The sequence below is a fragment of the Oryctolagus cuniculus genome, chromosome 1 (genome assembly GCF_964237555.1).
Source record: "Oryctolagus cuniculus chromosome 1, mOryCun1.1, whole genome shotgun sequence".
NCBI lineage: Eukaryota > Metazoa > Chordata > Mammalia > Lagomorpha > Leporidae > Oryctolagus > Oryctolagus cuniculus.
Genome location: NC_091432.1, coordinates 233,171,536 through 233,191,791, shown reverse-complemented (window position 1 = coordinate 233,191,791; position 20,256 = coordinate 233,171,536). Strand labels below are relative to the sequence as shown.

At 62.3% G+C, this 20,256-nt stretch overlaps 1 protein-coding gene across 1 annotated transcript in view; it reads right to left on the bottom strand.

The window, feature by feature from the left end:
- Positions 1-260: 260 nt before the first annotated feature.
- The window catches only part of ASS1 (argininosuccinate synthase 1), a 41,755-nt gene continuing 21,759 nt past the window's right edge, over positions 261-20,256 (bottom strand). Inside the window, exons 10-16 of the mRNA XM_051840798.2 lie at positions 19,405-19,495; positions 17,055-17,139; positions 16,487-16,551; positions 8,459-8,590; positions 4,711-4,867; positions 1,531-1,596; positions 261-518 (exon numbers count right to left, since the gene is read on the bottom strand). Coding sequence (XP_051696758.1) covers positions 473-518; positions 1,531-1,596; positions 4,711-4,867; positions 8,459-8,590; positions 16,487-16,551; positions 17,055-17,139; positions 19,405-19,495 — 642 coding nt within the window. The 3' untranslated portion in view covers positions 261-472. The remainder of the gene's footprint in view (positions 519-1,530; positions 1,597-4,710; positions 4,868-8,458; positions 8,591-16,486; positions 16,552-17,054; positions 17,140-19,404; positions 19,496-20,256) is intronic.

Sequence of the window (20,256 nt, the reverse complement as noted above, 5' to 3'; positions counted from 1 at the left end):
CCAACGGGGTCTTTGGCAAGCCTGAAATCAGAAAACACAAGGATCAGGCTAGGGAAAGCGTGATTGACACCCCCCAGGCAATACACACGTGTGCATTCACACATACACACATGTGTTCACACACACGTGCAATGCACTCACAATACACACATGCATATACTATATACACATGCACATGCATGCACACACATGCACACACGTGCACACATGTGCACACACACACACCCCTCAGGGGAATAAAGAAACAACAGACTAATGTGTCTTTTCTTAGCTGTCATTTTATGGCTTCCCACGGCAGCAGCCCCCCATGACCACTTTCGCAGCCTACGGGGGACCAAGGAACAGAGCCGGAGCCAGGCAGCCCCACGACGCTGCGGGCGGGGAGAGCGCGTCACCGTCGACGCCGTCACTGCCACCGGGACAATGGGTGCGGGCGGCCGGCGGAGGCCCTGGCCCCGCATTGTCAGCCCCTCTATTTGGCGGTGACCTTGCTCTGAAGACGGTGATACTCCTTCAGTCTGTGAACCAGATTCAAAACAAAGGAAAATGCGAATGAACAATAGCGACACGCACTCTGTTCAATTAATTCTGGCGCAAGCGGGGCAGCTGCTCCGGCGATGTCTGCCTCTGCCTTTCTCTCTTCGCTCTCCGGCCGGGCCCCTCCCGCCCTCCAATCAGGATAATGTAATTAATTTACCTTGGGGGGGGGCATTGTTTGCCATTGTTGCAGACAAAGCATTTAACTGGCAATGGGACCAATGGAGAAACCATTATGAAAACCCAGTGTGTCCTGGGCCATTTAAAAGGGTTTAGAGAGTCGTAAAACACAAACAGGGGGCCAGGTGGGGGGGCAGGCAGTCGGGCTGGGGTCCGAGGAGGCTCCAGGGATGGAGACTGGCTCTGGGAAAAGGGATGGATCTGTGCCAAGGACAAGGAAACAGGCTTGCTTCTTCTTGCACACCCCAAGAGAGGGGGCCTGCGGATGAGCTGGAAGGAGAGGCTCTCTGACTCAGCTCCACCACTTCCCAGCTGTGTGACCCTGGGCAAGTCACTTAACCACTCTGGGCCTGGTTCTGGTGGTCACTGCTGACGAATGGCCACCCTAGCTCAGGCTGCAGGCAGGAGCCCCGACAGGCTCCCACGAAGCATTTACTGCCCCTGTGAGCAGGTGCAGGGCTACTCTGGGAGCCTGGGAGGGGTCGTCAGAAGTAGGACTTGACCCCAGGACTGAGAGCGGACAGACAGCATGAGCCACCCCCAGGGCCACGTGGGACCTACAGCTCAGGGACGTGACCCGAACACCTGCCCGGAGCCCCTACAGCTGGAGGGCACGGAGGTGAGTGAGGGTCAGCCCTGGGGACGCGGGCCCAAATGCTCAGGACCCTCCGTGGTGCTGCCGAGGGTGCAGAGCAGGGGCGGGGGATGGGCAGGCAGAGGGACAGGCACACGGCTCAGCGAGGGCAGGGTGGCGGCAGAGGTCCAGGTGGCATCAGAGCCTGTGTGCCACCCCGGGGGCCCCGGGCTTCTCACCTGAGTGAGTTGATGTTGATGAAGCCGGTGGCATCGATGGGCTCATAATCTCCCTGCACGTTCATGCTGTGAGGAGAGACGGGCGGGCGTGGGAAGGAGCCCCGAGGCTGGGGACAGTGCCCTCGCAGCCGCCCAGGCCATCCCCTACAGCCCCACACGGGGCGCCACCGAGCCCCGCCCACACTTGGCCTTGCGTTTCTGTCCAGCTCAGGAGCACTGGACCGGGACGGCCCCACGGGAATCCCCAGCAATCTGCAGTTGGTGCCCAGGTTGGCCCTGGCTCAGCTGGCACAAGCCAGCACGTGCCATCTGGACCAGTTCTGCCCTCGGGCCTGTGGTGGGCTCAGAGAGGAGGGTCCAGGACCAGCCCTTCTGAGTGCCCTGGCCTGGAGGGTCGAGAGGCACCAGGCGCGTGGGTTGCAGTGGCCAGATGGCGCTGTCCACCCGCACAGCAGCCCCAGCTCCCAGTGCACGAGTGCCCCACAGGGTCACCAGGAGCCGTCTCCGGGGCAGCTGCTGCTGCCCCCAGCAGGACAATCACTCCCACTCTCCAGGCACCGCAGCCTTCGCCTGCTGGGCTCTTCCCACTGAGCTGCCCCACCCCTGCAATCCCTCAAGCCTTGGGTCTGAGCTCGGCCTTCCCCATTGCAGCGCCTAGGGGGTGAGTGGGCATGCCCAGGACATCCGTCTGACCTCTGGGGACCAGGGCTCTGAGGTCATCATTGGCTCCACCCGCATCATCCATTCATCATTTATTCCGGCATGTGCCAAGCGCCTGCTACCTGCCGCCCAGGCCCTAGCAGGTGCAGAGGGGAGCAGGGACAAGACCAGACAAGCAGGCCACAGCCCACTGGCTCTGCTGCTGCTGCGGGTGCCAGCACCCAGGGCCTGTGGTTGCAGGTGCCCTCACTCTGGGCCTCTGAGTGTGAGGAGGGGTCCCTCATCACATCCTGCTCTCAATCAGCCCCTTGTCTTCGTCCAGCCTGGGGACAAAGCAGTCTCGAGGTTCTCCATGACAAAGAGCTGGCCTGTCCCCCGGAGCCCTCCCCAGAGAGGTGAGATGGGGCAGGGCGGGGCTGCTCTTTCCCTGGCCCCGAGGCTGGCCTCTGCCTGTGCTTTCACAGACTCTGGACTTCTCACAAGAATAATGGGGTCTTGGCCCCTGCCCCCACGGCCTGGCCCTGACCTTCATCTGGCCTTGAAGCTGAGCGTGCAGCCACCCCCAGCCCCCGCTGCTCCTCCCCCTCCAGGGCTCAGGCACTCCGGCCACCCATAGCCAAGCGCCAGCGACTTCCTCCAGGTACAGCAGGCGCTTAGGGAAGGCTGGGTCTAACAGAACTTGCTGTGGGCGGCAGAGTTGGGGGGGACATAAGGCTTAACATGACCCCCACACAAACCATCCAACAGGCTTTGGAACCCAGCCTCACCCCCCGGCTTGCAAGGGCCCCGTCCTGGCCCAGGGAGAAGGCAGGTGCGCCCCCCGCCCCCATCCCGGGTGTCACCGTCAGAGCCGGCTCCCCCGGGCTGTCCTCCAGGTCGGCCCTTGCAGCTGCCCCAGCAGCGCCTGCCGACGCCAGCCAAGGCACAGACGAGCGCCCCGAGGCCGGCGAGCGGCGCGAGGGGCTTTCTCAGGAAGCGGAAAAGGTGGTTTTAAAAGTGAGCTCTGGGGTGGGGGAGAAGGTGGGTACCGAGCTCACAATGATTTTTTTTTTTACCTCCCCTGACGGTCTGCAGAGAACTCTGTGCTTTTATTTTTGCTCATTCGAGTGGCTCTGACCTGCTCTATAATTACGTTACTTTCTACCTACTGTGCCACGGCATTTCCAGTTCTGCCACCTCGAGAGGCTTCCTCGCTGGTCCCTGTGACGCTGCCACTCAAGGGCTTTCAAGTCAGCGATGTAGAAATCAGAAAGAAAGGGAAATGGTCGGAGACGCAGTGAGAATAAATGCTCCCGCTTTTCTCTCCTTTCCCCCCATTCCCTTTTTACTTTATTCATTTAATCTCCCCGAGGGAGACTGCGAGGCTTAATGAAGGGTTGGACGGATTATTAGAGGCTGCTGATTTGGAGGGGGAGGGCAGGGAGAGCCAGAGAGAGAAAGAGAGAAGATAATTTGACATTTACCCCGACTGATCTAAACTGATTCGGTGATATTTATGGCTTAGAAAGTGTTTGGAAAGATGGAAGCGCCGAGAGAAGGCAAAGGAAAAAAAATAATATTGACTGCCAAACAAAACTCGTACTTGAATTCCCAGCTGGTCTCGGCCTGAGCGAGGCCGGGCCCAGGCCCCCTGCCCCCACCTCTTGTGGGGTCAGGTAACCTCCCCAGGAGACACCCCACTGCACTGTCTCCGATGTAGACCCAGGTGAGGCTGATACGCAACCGCGACCGCGACCTTGACCCCACCCACAGGGGCGGGGCCCTCCACGCTCACCGGGCACTCATACGGCCCCGCACACGCCCTCTGCATCCCCCCCCCCCCCAGGCTGTCCCCACCTGTGCCTCTCTAGCACCTTCAACCCTGGGCGCTCCTCCACTCGTGAGCTCAACGGCCGATTGGACGGCTCTCCTGGGAAAACCCAGAGGACGCTCCCGAACACAGCGGCCGTGCCCACGCCCCCAAGCCCAGGGTGATTCAGGGCCTGTCTCCCCCTCCCACACCTGAGCCCTCCCAAGTCCTCCCGTTTGTCAAATCTGCCTGCTTGAGTCCCAGAACCTGCAGCCTGCTCCCACTGGGCGCCCTGCGTCCCACCCTGCCGGCTCCCACCCTGACCCAGCCCGACCTCAGGACTGAAAACGCACACGGGGTCTTGTCCTGTCCTTTAAGGCTGGGCCCTCCTCCCCACCCCCACCCTCTGCAGTGCCTGGGATGTGCCAGCCTCTCCCGTGCCTCCTCCCCACCCATTCACGCCTCCTACCAAGGTCCGATGCAAAGCAGTGCCTCCTCCATCCCCTGATTATTATACCCAGCTGGAGTATCCGCCCTCGGCCCTCCCCCACGTACTGTTGCCACCTTTCCTAACCCACGTCCCGGGGGCACTGGAGGCGTATCTTTCTCCCCAGATAGCCAAACTCTCCATGACTGTCTCCCCACGATGGGCCCGACAGGTGCTCAGTCAGAAGACTGGCTGTGAGGCGCGGGCCGAGCTGGAGGACAGGACGAGGGGCAGGGGCACCTACCTCACCAGCTCCTCGTTGTAGAGAGACAGGGGGGACTCGCGGCCAAGGATGTACACCTGGCCCTTGAAGACAGACACCTGCACTTTGCCTTCCACCCGCTCCTGGGACTTGGCGATGCAGTAGCGGACGAACTCACACTCGGGGCTGTGCCAGAAGCCTGTGGGGAGGAAAGGTGAGGGTGTGGGAAGGCTTCCCCACCCCACCCCCAGCACCCGGGTTACAGTGGAACGTCCTGCCTCCCCCGAGCCGGGGCCTCTGGAAGGGCTCGTTCCCGCATGAGCTCCCGCACACACGCACTCGCAAACGATCCGTCCTGCAGCCTTGCAGGGGGCCTGTGGGCCAGGAGGAGGGGACGGGCCCACTGCTTCAGCGGGGGGGGTGGTGCCACAGGTCAGAGGACACAGCAATGAAGGGGCCCCTCCCTGGCCCAGGGAGGGGGAGACACTGATATGGGGGGGAGGCAGGAAGGACTGAGACGCAAAGTGCCCGGGGCTGAGCAGTGTGGGTGCCCGGGATGGGCAGTGGGAGAGTGGCCTGCCCTGGACCTCAGCTTCCCACGGCAACCTCCGTGCTTCACCCTCAGTGGGGCTGGGACGCCGCAGGTGGGCGGCTGGAAGAGCCTGGGAAACGTGCTCATCCCTTCTCCCCTCACCCTTGTCCCCCAGAGCCCTAAAGGCCAGGAGGGGGTAGGTGCCCAGTCCCCAGGCTGCTCAGGGCCTTGGAGACAAGGGACAGCTGTCGCCTTCCTCTCCGGTCTCTGCTGAAGGAGGCCGCAGCCAGGGCTGGGGGAGGGGCAGCGCCCGGCATAGGGTTTCTGTGAAACGGAGCCGGGAAGGTGAGCCCACCTGGGCAGCTGCAGGGCCAGATGGTGCTCGATCCCTTGCCCTGATAAAGGGCAGGGTCGCGGCTATTGTTGGCGGCCCAGGCCTCCGGGGACACCTGCTGAGGCTGCCCGTGGGAAAGGAGACAGCCCGGGGTCCTGGGCTTGCAGGGGCGGGGAGGGCCGGGCAGGGAGAGGAGAGGTTGGATCCTCCCTCTTCAGCATCCCACCACGTGAGTTGCTACCCCAGCCCTGACAGTGGCAGAATCTCCCAGCCCCTCCATTTGCCTGAGGAGCTCACGGCACCGGCAGCTTTCCCGGCAGGCCGTGCGGCGTGCCTTGCGTCTGCAGCTTGGATGCCGGCTCTCACCGTCAGAGAGGGAAAGAGCCTATCCGAAGTCACACAGCGGGGTCTCGGAAGACCCTAGGGTGGAGTGCTCCTAACTCAGCCCAGGGCTTCTCCCGGCACACAACGGAGACCCCATCCCCACCCCGGGCGGGGACACTGACGTCCCTCTTCGACCCCCAGCCCCCAGCATCCTGGGCTTGGCCATCTTCGGAAGTTGGGATAATGAGCCCATTAAGTTCCCAGGCTGGGAGATGGAGGTAGCGATAAGGACAGGGATGCCGGGACCTGAGCTTTATCTCCGGATCTGCTGCCCCCTCTGCGGTCTTCTGCTCAGGTTTCTTTTCCCAGTGGGCCCGGCCTGGCCAGGGGACAGGAAGCCCACCTGACTGTGGGGGGTAGGCCCCCGCAGGTCCCCAGGCTGCTGCAGAGGTGCAGTGGGCAGGGCCCAGGGCGGAGCTAGAGGGACGCCCCGCCCCCCACCCATGCTGCAAGGCTGGCGGGGCACTCTGCACCCATCCTTTCAGACAATCTCCTTGGGATCTGTGCTCCAGGCTTGCATTACTGCTGGACAAACTGGGCGGGGACCAAGCAGAACTGCGGCCCCATAGGAGCCACTCCATGGAGCCCCTATAGGGTCCTGCAATCAGGGTCCCACCAGGCTGCTCCTGGAGGAGGGGTGTGTCTGACCCCCATTCAGCCAGACCCGGACATGTGGGCATGCAGGAAGGGGAGAGAGGAGGAAGCCAGGGCAGCAGGGTGCAGGTCGGGGGGGGGCTTCCTCGTGCCTCAGTCTCCCCAGCTGTGCCCTGGGGCCCCCAGGCACTGCAGCCTAGTGGAGAGCTCTGAACCAGAAGAGCCACATGGCACTGGGTGGACCCGAGCCTGGGCCCTGCCACTGACAGGAGGGGGAGACTGAGGCTCAGCCAAGGCGAGACCCCCACTCCTGACCCGCCCTGGGGACCCTGCAGGTGGGTAGCCCTCTCTGGGAGACGGCTCTCTGCGCCAAGCCCCCTCCCAGGAGCTCGGCCAGCGTCCGCTCACTCAGTCCCCACCGAGGGGCAGGTTGTTGCTGTCCCCAGTCTTCAGATGAGAAAACTGAGGCACAGGGGGCTACATAAAGTGCTGAGGGCAGGGCACGGTCAGGTCTCCCTTGGGTGACAAGTCGCATCTGTCAGGGACAGGCAGCTGCTGTCCAGGGGCCTGGCCAGGTTAACGGAGCCACAGCTCTGCCCACGCCTCACTGCCTCCCTCTCCCTGAGGTTGGAATCCCTCTGAAGTTGCCCAAGCCCTGTTTCTCACTTGGGACCGGAGGACACAGCTCCAGCAGCCAGGACACCCAGCGCCCCCAGGGCACCCCCGTCCTGGGCTCGAAGCTGCCTCTCACCAGCCACGAAATCCTGGATGAGCATCTCCACCCGCACGGGCAGCTGAGATGGAGGACGCGGGCCAGGTGCAGGCTCTGGGCCTGGCAGCGAGGGAGCAGGGGAGGCGGCGGCCTCTACCCCGACGCCTGGTGCCGAGCCGCCGGCCAGGTGCTCCCTCTGCGCGGCAGCCTGCTCTGCCTTAGCGATGCTCCCACTCTGTAACCCAAATCCAGCTTTCAGCGCGAGATCCCGCCGCGCTCCCGGCCCGCGGGGGACAATGGTATTTAAACACCTGTCTGTACGTGGGAAGGGGGCTCGGCTCTCCAAAGCTGCCAGCAACAAAGGCGGCAGCGAGGAACCACCCAGCCTCTGGAAGCCCTCAGAGGAGTTAGAGGGGAGGGGGTTTGATGGGAGGAAAGAGCCTCGGCCTCCAGACCCCCAGAGGTGTCGGGGTGTCCTTGGGCAGCTGCTGCCCCTCCCCCCACAGTCGGAGGGGCCGTCTGACATTTCCTATAATTTTCGCATGTCACAATTTTGTTTTCCTTCTGCAATCTTTTTAAAAGTCTAAGAATGATTCTTAGCTCACGGCAAGCTGAAGGCAAAGAGGCGAGAGGCTAGACCGGGCTCGGGGCCTGCCGTGTGGGGGCCCACAGGTGACAGCTGCATGTGGTCAGGAGGTCTGGACGCCATCTCTGTGACAACACGTGGTGGTGCGCAGGCTCGGTCTCCACGCCTGGAAGATGAGCAGCCGCCCACCAGGGTCCTCACGCCACCTGCCAACTGCTCCTCGTGGTGCACTGGGCACGCGGCTGGGCTCAGGCCCTGTGCTCGCCTGGTGGTCTCACGGCCAACATCTGGCTCATGCCAGGCTCAGGGGCGGGGCTGGGTTCACGCACTGGGAGACAGCCCAATCCCGAGTCAGACCCTGCTGGGCTCTTCTCCTCTGAGCCTCAGTCTTCTCATCTGTGAAATGAGCTGCGGGGCCCCTAGGAGGTTGTGGGGGGACCCCGAGGGATGGCGCACAGCACCACCAAGCAGCCAGCCCTGGCAGGTGCGGGGCTGGAGCGGGCTTCGGGACGACCACCCCAGGCCATATGCAGTGGGACGACACCTTCAGCCTGCATCTTGGCGGGGGTGGGTGGGGACCTCACAGAGACCGGCCAGGGATGGAATGCGGCGGCGGGGGTGGGGGGGAGGCAGGAGGGTCTCACGCACCGGTGTACACCAGCTCGGCGAATTTCAGGCCCAGGCCCTGTTTGATTCTGCGCACTTCGCGGTCCATGGTGAAGGCCTCAATGTCTAAATGAGCGTGGTACAGGATGGTCCCTGCTGGGGTCTCGTAGATACCTAGCCATTTTTCCAGGCAGGGGGAAAGGGAGAAAAAAGAGAGAAACGCATGAGACCCAAACTGTCAGCAAATGACAAAAAAAAAAAAAAATAATAATGACTCGTCTGACAGGAGACAAGCCGGTCGGACCCATTCACTCCCAGCTTGCTGCAAAATGCATCTGTCATTATGTTCACGCTGGGGCCACGACAGTCCACTCTGCGGCTTGCGGGGAAAATGTCTAGATGCCCCCTTTGAAGAGGCCCTCCAACGCCGGAAAATGACAGGGTTTCCGAGCGGCCCGCCCCTCCCCGGTGCATGCCCACCGGCCCGCGGCTGAAAACCTGTAATTAAACCGACTTCGGTGGATCCCAGGCCCCAAATATCCCTTCCTCCCTCCCTCCGGGGAGCTGGGGGAGGGGGCGGCCGTGCACACACATGCACATGGGTGTACACGTGTGTGCACGCGTGCTGCCTTTGGCGGTGGTCCCTCCCTGCCCCACCGGCAGCCGTGTCTCTGCAGAGACCGCGCAGGGTGGGGCTGGGGTTGGGTCATCACCTGGGCTGACGCTGGGAGCATCTCAGGGATGGGGATGTGTCCCAGGGGATGCTGGGAACTGCCCCAAGCCCGCTGAGTCGCTGACCAGTGCTGTCTGCAGCCCACGGAGGCCCAAACCCAGAAGGTGAAGGAGGGGCTTTTGCTACCCCCCCGCCCCCCCGCAAACAATCTGCTCAGACCGGCTGGTGTTGGAGAGATGCCGGCCCTGGGCCAAGCCTGGTCCCTCTCAGAGGACCGGCAGGCGAGGGTGCTGAAGGGCCAGGAGGGAGGGTGCCCACGCCCACCCGGGCCCGGCCCCCGCGTGCCCCAGCCTGCAGCTGGAACGAGGGAACGCTGAGTGTCAGCTGGCAGGTTTTTGGTTCTCTTCCTGTGATCCTGAAAACAGACCAGGACTGTCTTTCCATGCTGGCAGCTAAGAAACCAACAGATCAGAAAGCACACCTGTGTCTCCAGGGCACCATCCGCGAGAGCCAAAAGGTGAAGCGACCCACGTGTCCATCCAGAGGGGCCTGGTGCAGGACGTGGGCACCCGCCATAGTGGACTGTTACCCGGCCTTGAGGTGGGTGGAGCCACGAGCGCTTAAGACCCACACCAGGAGCCTGTGGATTCAACTTCCATCTCTGCGCCCGATTCCAGCTCCCTGCTGCGCCGGGCCCTGGAGGCAGCAGGGTGGCGCAAACGAGTGGGTTCCTGCCACTCACGGGGAGACCTCGGTTCTGCTCCTGGCCCTGGCCCTGACCTAGCCCTGGCTGCTGTGGGCGTCTGGGGAGTGAATCAGTGGATACGGGCTCTGTCTCTGCCTCTCAAATGAAATAAAAATAATTAAAAAAAAAACCACGAAGATACATGAAGACATCACAATGTGGTGGACCTTGAGGACTTGCTGTGTGGGGGAAGCTGGTCACAAAAGGGACTGGGTGGGGCCAGCGCTGTGGCGAATCGGGTTAAGCCATTGCCTGCAACACCACATCCCACATGGGCACCAGTCGATTCCTGGCTGCCTCACTTTTGATCCAATTTCCTGCTAAGGCACCTGGGAAAGCAGTGGAAGATGGCTCAAGTGCTTGGGCCCCTGCACCCACATGGGAGACCTGGAAGAAGCTCCTGGCTCCTGGCTTCAGCCTGGCCCTGCTCTGGCCATTGCAGCCATTTGGGGGAGTGAACCAGCGGCTGGAAGATCTCCATCTTGGTAACTCTGCCTCTCAAAAAAGTTTAAAAAAATTTTAAAGGGACTTCTGTAGGTCCCCTGAGTAGTTAGATTCAGAGTCGGAGATAGAGGAGAGGGTGCCGGGGCTGGGGGGGGACAAGCACTCTGAGGGGGTGCAGTTTCAGTTTTGCAAGATGAAAATGCTTTGTGGCCGGGTGGTGGCGACGGCCTCCCTGCAATGACCATCTTTTGAGTGCCACCGAACGGCACACTTAGCCACGGTGACGATGTGTACATCACAATATCTTTGACCACAATTAAAAAAAAAATGCTCTAGGCCGGCGTCGCGGCTCACTAGGCTAATCCTCCGCCTGCGGCACCGGCACACCAGGTTCTAGTCCCGGTCACAGTGCCGGATTCTGTCCCGGTTGCCCCTCTTCCAGGCCAGCTCTCTGCTGTGGCCCGGGAGTGCAGTGGAGGATGGCCCAAGTGCTTGGGCCCTGCACCCCATGGGAGACCAGGAGAAGCACTTGGCTCCTGCCATCGGATCGGCGCGGTGCGCTGGCCGCAGCGCGCCGGCCGCGGCAGCCATTGGAGGGTGAACCAACGGCAAAAGGAAGACCTTTCTCTCTGTCTCTCTCTCTCACTGTCCACTCTGCCTATCAAAAAAAAAAAAAAAAAGCTCTAAAAACCCAAACCAGAATGGAGATTGCTTTTGGCCCTGTAGCCCCACCGAGACCCGGGGTAGGTGAAGTCTGTCATTCACCAGGGGCCTCCTCCTCTGGGAACCCCTCCAGGCTTGGATCTGCAAGTCTGGGACGCAGCCGCGTTAGCGCCCGTGGGAAGCGCCCTGGACACAGTGCTCTGCCCTTTTAGCTGCAAGCCTGACCCTCAGACAGACGGGAGCCCTGCACCGAGGAGAGAGCCGAGGCAAACCCTGGGCTCTACCGAGCAGTCCTTCAATACCAACACGCCGATTTTACAGACGGCAAGACTGAGACCTGTGGAAGGGATCGGCTTGCCCAAGGTCACCCCACCAACTAGAAGGGGGACGCGGCCAATCCCCGGGCCTCTGTCGCAGCCCCAGCTTGCCACTCGAGGGCTTTGGCACAGTCACCTGGAACGAGGTATGGCTGTTGTCCTCAGTGTGGCTCCGAGAGGAGAATGTCCCCCCACCGCCTCCAGGTTCACGCACAAACAAGGCCCAGGCCTCAGTTCCCGGGGCAGGGAACCGCCTCGTGGTTGTCCACCCTCTGGGCACTGCAGAAGGTTCCCCAGTAAGAAGAAAAGCCACGAAACACAGCCCACATCTACAGCCCCTGATCCTGTTCTCACGAGAGTTAAGGTTGTGTTGGAACGTAAAGCTGTGTTCATGTCGCTGCTGCCATGTGTCTGTGCATGCGCACAGGCGTGCAAACGTGTGTTTTTGCACCATGTGCATAGGGTGCAGGGCATGTGTGTTCACACACGTGCAGGAATACACACACCCATATTGTACATGGGCGTGGTGCACACATGCAGGCAGGTGTGTGCCCACACATGTGTCCGTGTGTGTGCGTGTATGCGTGTGTTTTAAGGATCCTCCCTCTCTCCACAGGGTAGGGGTAGAGGGTTTCTGTGTATCTCCTCTTGAGTAGAGGACTTAAAAGAAGCGGATGACAGAAACCTGATGCTGAAAGACTGGATTCAGGGCTTTTGACAGTCGGCACACAAACCACTGAGCCAAGAGAAGGAGGAGGTGACAGCTGCGTCTCTGTGCCGCTGTGGAGGAGACAAGACATCTCCGAGTGACACGCACAGCAGCTCCGAGTGTCTATTTTCATCTCCTCGTGTTTACAGGAAAAAGACAGCGTGTCAGCCAGGGCTCCACGAGCCGCTTCAATCACACCGCAATTACCGCGGGAGCGGGCGAGGACCGCGGAGGAAGGGGCGGGGCCCACAGCTGTGATGGCTTAAATTCTTCTCATCTTGTTCCCCGGCGACCTGAACCGAGTGGGAACCGGGTGGGATCCGCCAACTCGGCCGGGGGGCCGCCTGGACCGGTGGCTCTGGGCCTCCAGGAAGGCAGGAACCAGAGAAAGAACCTGCAGGAGGGAGGTTGGCCGGAGCCCAAAGGCTCCCGTCTTAGGTACCAGGGCCAAGGCTGGAGGCGGTTGCCATGGTGATGGGGAGGCGAGTCAGGGCCGGCCTCTCGCCATCCTCAGCCCAGCAGGCCCTGTCCCGGGAAGTCAGAGAGGACCTCGGAGCTGCCACCCCAGGCCTGCGGGCCTGAGGGCCCCTCCGCTACATGGGTCTCCATCTGGAAGGTTCCATCTGAACAGAGGTTTGGCAGGACTGGCCAGGTGTGTGGGCAGGTAGGACAGGTGGTGACGGGCAGCCCCGGTTCCTAACTCCTAAGAAAGTGGAGGAGGAAGGGAGAGATGGGGAGGGGGCGGAGAAACAGAGAGGAGCAGGGAGCAAGGCCGGAGGAGGCAGAGGTGAGGCGGGCAGGGAGGGAGGAGAGCTGGCCAGTGTGGGGCCGAGAGGGAAGGTGAGTGGAAGGACAAGGACGCGCGCGGGAGCCGAGCAGCCCCCCTTCTCCTCCCACTGAGTTCATTTACTCCACTTAATTAGCCCCCCTCCAGCGTTAAAAAGATAATGTGATAATGACAATGCGGCAACAGCCACAATACCGCAAAAGCCACTCCATCTGCAGCTTCTGCAGCCCCGGACCCTGACCCCACGGCCCCCGGTGCCCCCGACCAGGCCACTCTGGACCCAGGGCCCTGCCCGACGCTGCCCAACGCCCTGTCCCCTCCCCCCCTCCCCAGACAGCAACAAGCCCTCCTTGCCGTCCAATTACGAGCTCTGTAAAATCAGTGCAAGTGACGGAGGCGGACCAGAGCACCCCCGACCTCCGCCCTCCCTCTCACAGCCAGATATTTGGAGTAGGGCAATTCACCGGGCTGCTTTCTCCCCTCACCACCCAGCCCAGGCGGCAGAACGAGCAGTTGGAACAGCTGGTGCCCAGAGAGGGAAAAGAGCCCACCTGATGGCCCACAGCAAGTCCTTTCCCAAAGACTGCGGAACTCCAACTAAACTCCAGGTCTTTAGGGACAGCACCTGGAGGCACACACAGCACTGGGCACAGAGAAGAGGGGCTCCAGCAGCCTCATCCCGCGGGGCGGGGAGGCCACGGGATCGGAGCAGGTGGGGCTGTCATGGCTCTGCCTTTCTCAGCTCGGGACTGAGACACAGGCAGCAAGTCCACCATGCAGACTTAGCATTCGATCCACACAACCACCCATTTCACAGGTGGGGCTGTTGAGGCTCAGGGCGGGCAAAGCCTGGACCCTGACGCCAGCTCCTCCCCAGTGCCCCCAGGGCCAGCCTCCTCCAGATCCAATAGGTCGCCTGGGGTGCCCCCTACCGTTCTGCCCCGCCCCACAGAATGGTCCCACCCTACCCTCTCTGTTCCATGTGAGGCCGCCACCTCTTCCAGGATGTCCACCCAGACAGCGCAGGCCAGGCCTTCATCACTACCTGCCCGCCCAGCGGGGTGCTCTTTCCCACGCTGACCCTGCTCTTTGAAGAGGCGAGCACTTGACATTCGCCACACCAGCCGCCCTGATCGACTGGGAATGCCTGCCAGCAGCCAGCCGCAATCACCTAGCACTGTCTGCCTGGACGGGGAGAAGGCTGGACAAGCGCTGGACCAGCAGGCTGCCTCCTAGGGGTGGGGGGTGCACACCTGGGGTCAGCCCTCTCCGGAGACCCTGCTCTTGGCCTCCTCTCCAGGCCCTCCGACCAGGCCCTGCCTCCCAGTCTGGGAGGGCTCATTGTGCTGACTCCCAAGGGCAGGGGACAAAGGCGCATTGAGTCAGACCTTGGTGTAGGTAAGAGACAGAGGTAGGCCGGGATAAAGGGAAGGTAATTAGCATTATTGTTCTCCGAGAGGCCTTCCCGGGCTTTCAGTCCTGTTGTTAGTCAGGACAATAGTGGAGGAGGAAAGAGCCCCAGGAAGGAGGCAGAGCGGCTGCAAGCCCCCCCCCCCCCATATCCAGATAATTCCAAAGAGGCCACATCACATCACACCTGGGGACACAGGTGACAAGTCCAAGGTCGCGAGGCCCAGCAGGGCAGACCTCCCAGACCAACAGGTGACATCTGGTGACCTTGGATTTCAGAATCTTCATAAAAACACTGGGAAGGGGCCGGGGTTGTGGGACAGAGGATGCAGCAGGCGCCCACACTCCCAGATCGGAGCGCCCATTCTAGTCCCAGCTGCTCCACTTCCTGTCCAGCTCCTACTAACGTGCCCGGGAGGCAGCAGAAGGCGGCCCCAGTGCCCTGTGGGAGATGGGGACGGAGCTCCCGTTATAGCCATCTGGGGACTGAACCAGCAGATAGAAGTATGTCTGTCCCTTCCCTCTGCCACTTAAATACACAAATCTTAAAGCGAAACTCTCCTCTAGGACCAAGGGCTGAGCTACACTCAGCTGAGCTGTATTGGGCTGTCGCTCCAAATCGGCCCCAAGCAGGGCAGAGACCCCGCCCGGAGCACCAGAGTTCAGAAGTTCAAGGGCCCGACCCAGGGGCTCTCACTGCAGGGACCTTGCCCTCTCCCTCCCTGCACCCCACCACCACCCGCCAAGAACCCAGCCTTGCTTTTCCCACGCTGCAAGACCCTTGGACTCCTGAGGTTCCCTTGTAGGCCAGGCAGGGAAACCGAGGCCCAGAGCGTGGTGTGGCTGAGGGACCGGTTGCCCGGAGAAGACGGAGGTGCCTGCCTGGGGACCGGCCCCCGTTTCCCCGCCCCAGGCCCAGCAGAGGTGGGTACAGGGCCAGGTGGCCTACAGGACACAGCAGAGGAAGGTCCCAGCTGTCCCTGGAGAAAGGGCCTGTGCCCAAGGCCCCGCCGGCACACAGGGTGCACCCCCGACCAGATCCCCGCTTTGCCCTGCCTCCTCCTCTCTGGGCGCTGAGCAGCAAACAGAAGGCACGTCCGTCCCTTGGAGCTGCTGTGTGTGCAGGGCCTGGCCCAGGGCTCCCCCCAGGGGCCCACTTCCCTGCGAGCCCCACTCTGTGCCCTCCCCGCCCCCGCGGCTGACGGGGCTCTCTGCTTCTGCTCCTCAGGCCAACATCGGCCAGAAGGAAGACTTCGAGGAGGCCAGGAAGAAGGCCCTGAAGCTCGGGGCCAAGAAGGTACCAAGTGGGCGGCGGGGTTGGGGCCAGACGCAGGCCTGGATCTGCAAGGGGCTCCGGGGCTCCTGTGTCGCCCACCGCAGCCTCCTGCCCCCAGTGTGACCCAGCCCTGCAGATGTGCATCGCCATCCTCTCCCTGCCCTCCTGGCCACTCTGCTACCCACTCCCCACCCACCTATCCCATCCCCATCCATCCGCCTCCCTTCTCCCATCTGCCCATTCCTCTTTTATCTCTCTGTCCATCCACCCATCCATCCCTCCATGTATCCATCTGTCCATCAACCCATCCACCCATTCACCCACCCATCCATCCACCCATCCATCTATCCATGTGTCCGTCTGTCCATCCATCCATCCATCCATCCAATCATCCATCCATCCATCCATCTATCCATCCATCCACCTGTCCACTCACCCATCCACCCACCCATCCCATCCATCCCATCCACCCATCCACCCATCCGTCTATCCATCCCTCCATGTGTCCGTCTGTCCATCCATCCACCCATCCACTCACCCATCCACCCACCCATCCCATCCATCCACCCACCCGTCTATCCATCTATCCATGTGTCCGTCTGTCCATCCATCCATCCATCCAATCATCCATCCATCCACCTGTCCACTCACCCATCCACCCACCCATCCCATCCATCCATCCACCCACCCATCCCGTCCATCCATCCACCCATCCGTCTATCCATCCCTCCATGTATCCATCCATCAGCCCATCCATCCACTCATCCGTCTGTCCCTGCTCTGCCTCCAAACCCAGCAGAAGCCACCCAGTGTCCTCTAGCCTGGCCCTGGCTCCCCGCTCCCGAGTCCCTCTCAGAGCCCCGGCCCTGCCACAGCTCCCCATGTGAAACCTCACAAGCCAGCGGCCAGGTCGTGGTCTCTCCCGTCATGGAGAGGACACAGCAGTCTGGTGGGGGAAGAGGCCTCGCCCGAGGCCCTGCACGCAGCACGCAGTGTGTGAGTGGGTGGGGGTCCCGGGCGACCGGGGCGGGGCTGAGCCCACTCACCTCGGGACTTCATCCCGATGAAGCGGTTCTCCACGATGTCGATACGGCCCACGCCGTGCTTGCCCCTAAGGACAAACGGTCACTGAGGTTCAGGCGTTGCCACCAGGCTTGGGGTCACAGCCGCCACCCACCCAGCTGGGCTCCTGGCTGCAGGCTGCGCCCCTCCCAGAGCCACAGAGCAGGGCGCTAGGTTCCACCTCGGGCTCCAACTCTGAGAGGACATCCAAGCCAGGTCACCTGCACCGTGTACCCATTGTACAGGTGGGGACACTGAGGCCCAGCTAGAGAAAGGATTTCCTGGTTTGCTCCCTTCGGTTAGCTCTGTCCTGGGGCCTTGCCTGGCCCCAGCCACGTTCCTCCTCCCTTCTCTCTGGGTCGCCCGGCTCTGCCCGGGGAGGCGGCTGAGCTCCTGGAGTTATTCTCTTCCAAGGCTGACAAGGACCCCAGGGCCCCTCCTGCAGAGTTGAGGCCTCGGCCCAGGGGGTCAGGGTCTAGGGGGCGGGCACCCTGGATGGCAGGGGTGCAGGAGCGCCCACCCGGGAGGCCCAGCAGTGCCGCGGGCACTCACGCGACTTCATTCAAGTAGGTGAAGAGCTCCAGGGAGGTTTGGTGCGTGGTGCCGTCCTTGACGTTGGTCACCTTCACGGGGACCCCTAGGGCAGGAGGAGAGGGCGCTGGGCCTCGGGCTGGGCTCCCGCCGCCCCGCCCCGCCCTCTCCCACCGCCCCGCAATGCCTTAAATGGATGTGACAGATATGGAGTCGCTGGGACTCCTTCAAAAGCCCGGAGCAGGTTGAGGCCTGCTGGGGGGAGGGAAGGGGCGAGCGAGCCCGCAGAATGAAAGGGGAAATGCAATAAAAACGCTCTCCCCCACCCTCCCATTCTCCTGGCCCCCTTTGCATTTAGGGGCTGTGAAATTGGAACCAGGCCCTGAACTAATTCAATTTCACGCTCCACCATTGTCTTAGGCAGGAATACCTTCTGTCCACCAGTCGCCCGGGCCGCCTGGCCGGGGCGCGCGCGCACACTCAGCCCCGCCCCCCCCCACGTCTGTCAGGTGCACCCCAAACCCCGGCTCCACACGCAGCCCTGGGCCGGGCGTGGATCCTGAGAAGCGGGGTCTGGGGTGGCAGCAGGGCCCGGAGAGGCGCCGGCGGGGGGGGGGAATGAGGGGGTGGCAGCGCGGTGGGGGGGGCTGGTGGGTGGGTTCGGGGCTGACTTTGAATAGGGAGCGGTGTGAAATGAGCAATAAATGTATTAGGGGCTAACAAGAGAGCCGTAACAGTGACAAAGAAAAGCTGTTCAAAGTTGGAGACTAATCCCCACCCATCTGCCCGGCTCATTACCATGTAGGGAGCCACCGGGTGCCAATCAGGCTTCAATAGCCGCCTTCCAGTCTTTATTAGCCGGGCGCCGCTCGGAGGGCTGTGCTGAAGGTGCTGTCAGCCGCGCCATTCTTAACCCCCATTTCCAGGGGTTTTATAACTTGGTTGTAAATTGCTATTAAATGTAAGTCTGCCCAATAATGAACCTTAAGCCCCTCTCGCCACCCCCCCGCCCCTGCCCGCTCCCTTTCTCTCTCCCTGCCCGGCCCCTATTATGGGCCTCGGACGGGGCCTGCCCGGAGAAAGCCTCTTAGCCTTTAAAATAGTTAATAATTAGATTAAAACTTCAAATAAATTAACTAGAGAGTGAATGGGGGGCTAGGCAGGGGAGGGGCCGCCCGTCTTTTCCCTTCCACACAATCCCCGGATCATCACAATGGACGCCTCTTCTGCCCGGTCCCCGGAGAAGGCTGCTGCAGCCTTGTGCCCGGGACCCTCCGCCGCCTGTGGCCCCCTCCCCTACCCGCCCGGCTCTGCCTGCCCGGGAGGCGGGGAGGGGCTGCTTGCTTGGTCCCTGTCTCTCTGGGGCGCGCAGGGCAGAGTGGGCATGAGCTGGGCTTGGGCTCCAGCTGCCCCCGGCTGGCAGGAAACCCGAGGGGGGCAGCCGATCGAGGGGCACGGTGGGGATGCCCGCTGGCTTGGCCGGGCTCCTGGAAAGGCCTGGAAGAGGCGCGTTGGTGAAGCTCGGAGAGCCGGCACCTGTTTTAGGAGCTCTAGGGGCGAAGGTGCTGTCGAGGTCGCCCCGGCCAGGGGGAGAGGGGTTCGAGCCTCTGCGTCCCACACCGGCCTGCTCTTGCCCTGGGCATCCTGGGAAGGCCACGCTGCAGGGCCCTCCCGCTGTCTCCCTGCACCCATGCAGGAAACTGCTTTGTGGATGTCCAGGCCTGCGATGCCCTTGTGCCCCCTTCTTGGCTCCTCCAGCTCCTGCCCAACACCTCCTCCTCCAGGAAGCCTCCCTGATCTCTGTAGCCTTCCTGGGTCCCCAGGGCCCTCAACTCCGACCAGGCAGGCGCCTTCCCACCTTCCCCTGGGATGAGAGACGGCTGGGCACCCGGGCCAGGCCTGCAAATACTTCATGTTGAGAGCAGTGAGGATGGGGGGAGACCAGGGTGCTCCCCAGCACCAAGGAGAGGAGAGGGGGGCAGCTTTGGACTGGAGGGTGGGGGCGGCGAGGCAGCTAAGGTCCCAGATGTGGATCAGAGGGGGTTACTGGGGCTGGGTCTTCCCAGGCACACCTCACTCTGCACCGGAAACACAGCAGGTCCTCGACCCTCACCCCAATTCGACGGAGGAGATGGAGGCTTGAGAAAGTGGAATGACTCCCTGCTGGCTGCTCAGAGGACTGGAGCACCTGCAGTCCAGACCTGGTGCCCGGGGCCCGCACGTCGGGCAGCCGAGAGCGTGCGCCTCGCTCGGCGCTGAGTGCTCCGGGCAAGCGGGTTCCTGGGGGCCCGTGCAGCCCCTGCCCGGGTCTGGGCTCCAGAGGCCCGAGGCTCCCAGGCAGGACGCCGGGGGCTGCGAGGAGGGCACGTACCTTTCTTGAACTCGATCTCAAGGACGTCGGGGCTGTTGGGGGCTTTAGCTGGGTCCTCGGTCTTGGTGTAGAGCCCTGGAGGTGCTTGGTTCTGTGGAGAGACGGCAGGAGGTTAGCAGCGCGGGGTGTCCAGACCCGGGCCAGGACGCCCCGCACCCCTCGGCCCCGCAGGACCCAGCCACGGCGGCGGGCGCCTCCCCACCAGCCCCCAGCCCGGAGCCGGCCCCCGCTTGCCAGGGCCCTGGGAAACAAAGGGCTGGAGAAATCAGACAATTTTTCCCCTCAACTTGATCTCATCTTTCTCTTCGACGCCCCCACAGCTGGGGGTAGAATAGCGGGAGAGGAACAAGTCAGGCAGGAGGAAGTGGGACTTTGGAGGGGCGAGGGAGGCCCGCTCGCTCTCGCCCGCGCCGGGAATTGGGGTTTATTCTGCAAAGCTAATGACTGCGCGTGACCCCAGCAGGTGCTCTGGCGAGCAGAGCCGTCCCCCGGGTGTCCGAGGTTAATACTCACAGGAAGAAAAGAGAAGAGGAAAGCAAAAACCCATTTGAAAACACATCAACCTTTATGCACATTTTCTTTCTGGAGCGTGTTGGGAAATGGGCCTCTCGCCTCGGCGCGGTGGCGGGGGGCTGCTGTGCGCCTCCCCCGCTCCCCCAGGCTGTGGCTTGGACACTTGCCACCGTGGGGCTGGGGGCCTCTGGGGCCTGACTGCTCGGGTCCCTGCTGCGGGCATCCCGAGGCCAGCTGTTCCGTCCACCTGCCGACACCCTGGGAACCGCAGGCCCTGAAATCGTCCCTTGGTGGGCACGTCCCCACCTCACTTTCCCCCACAGCTGCTTCTGGGTTCTC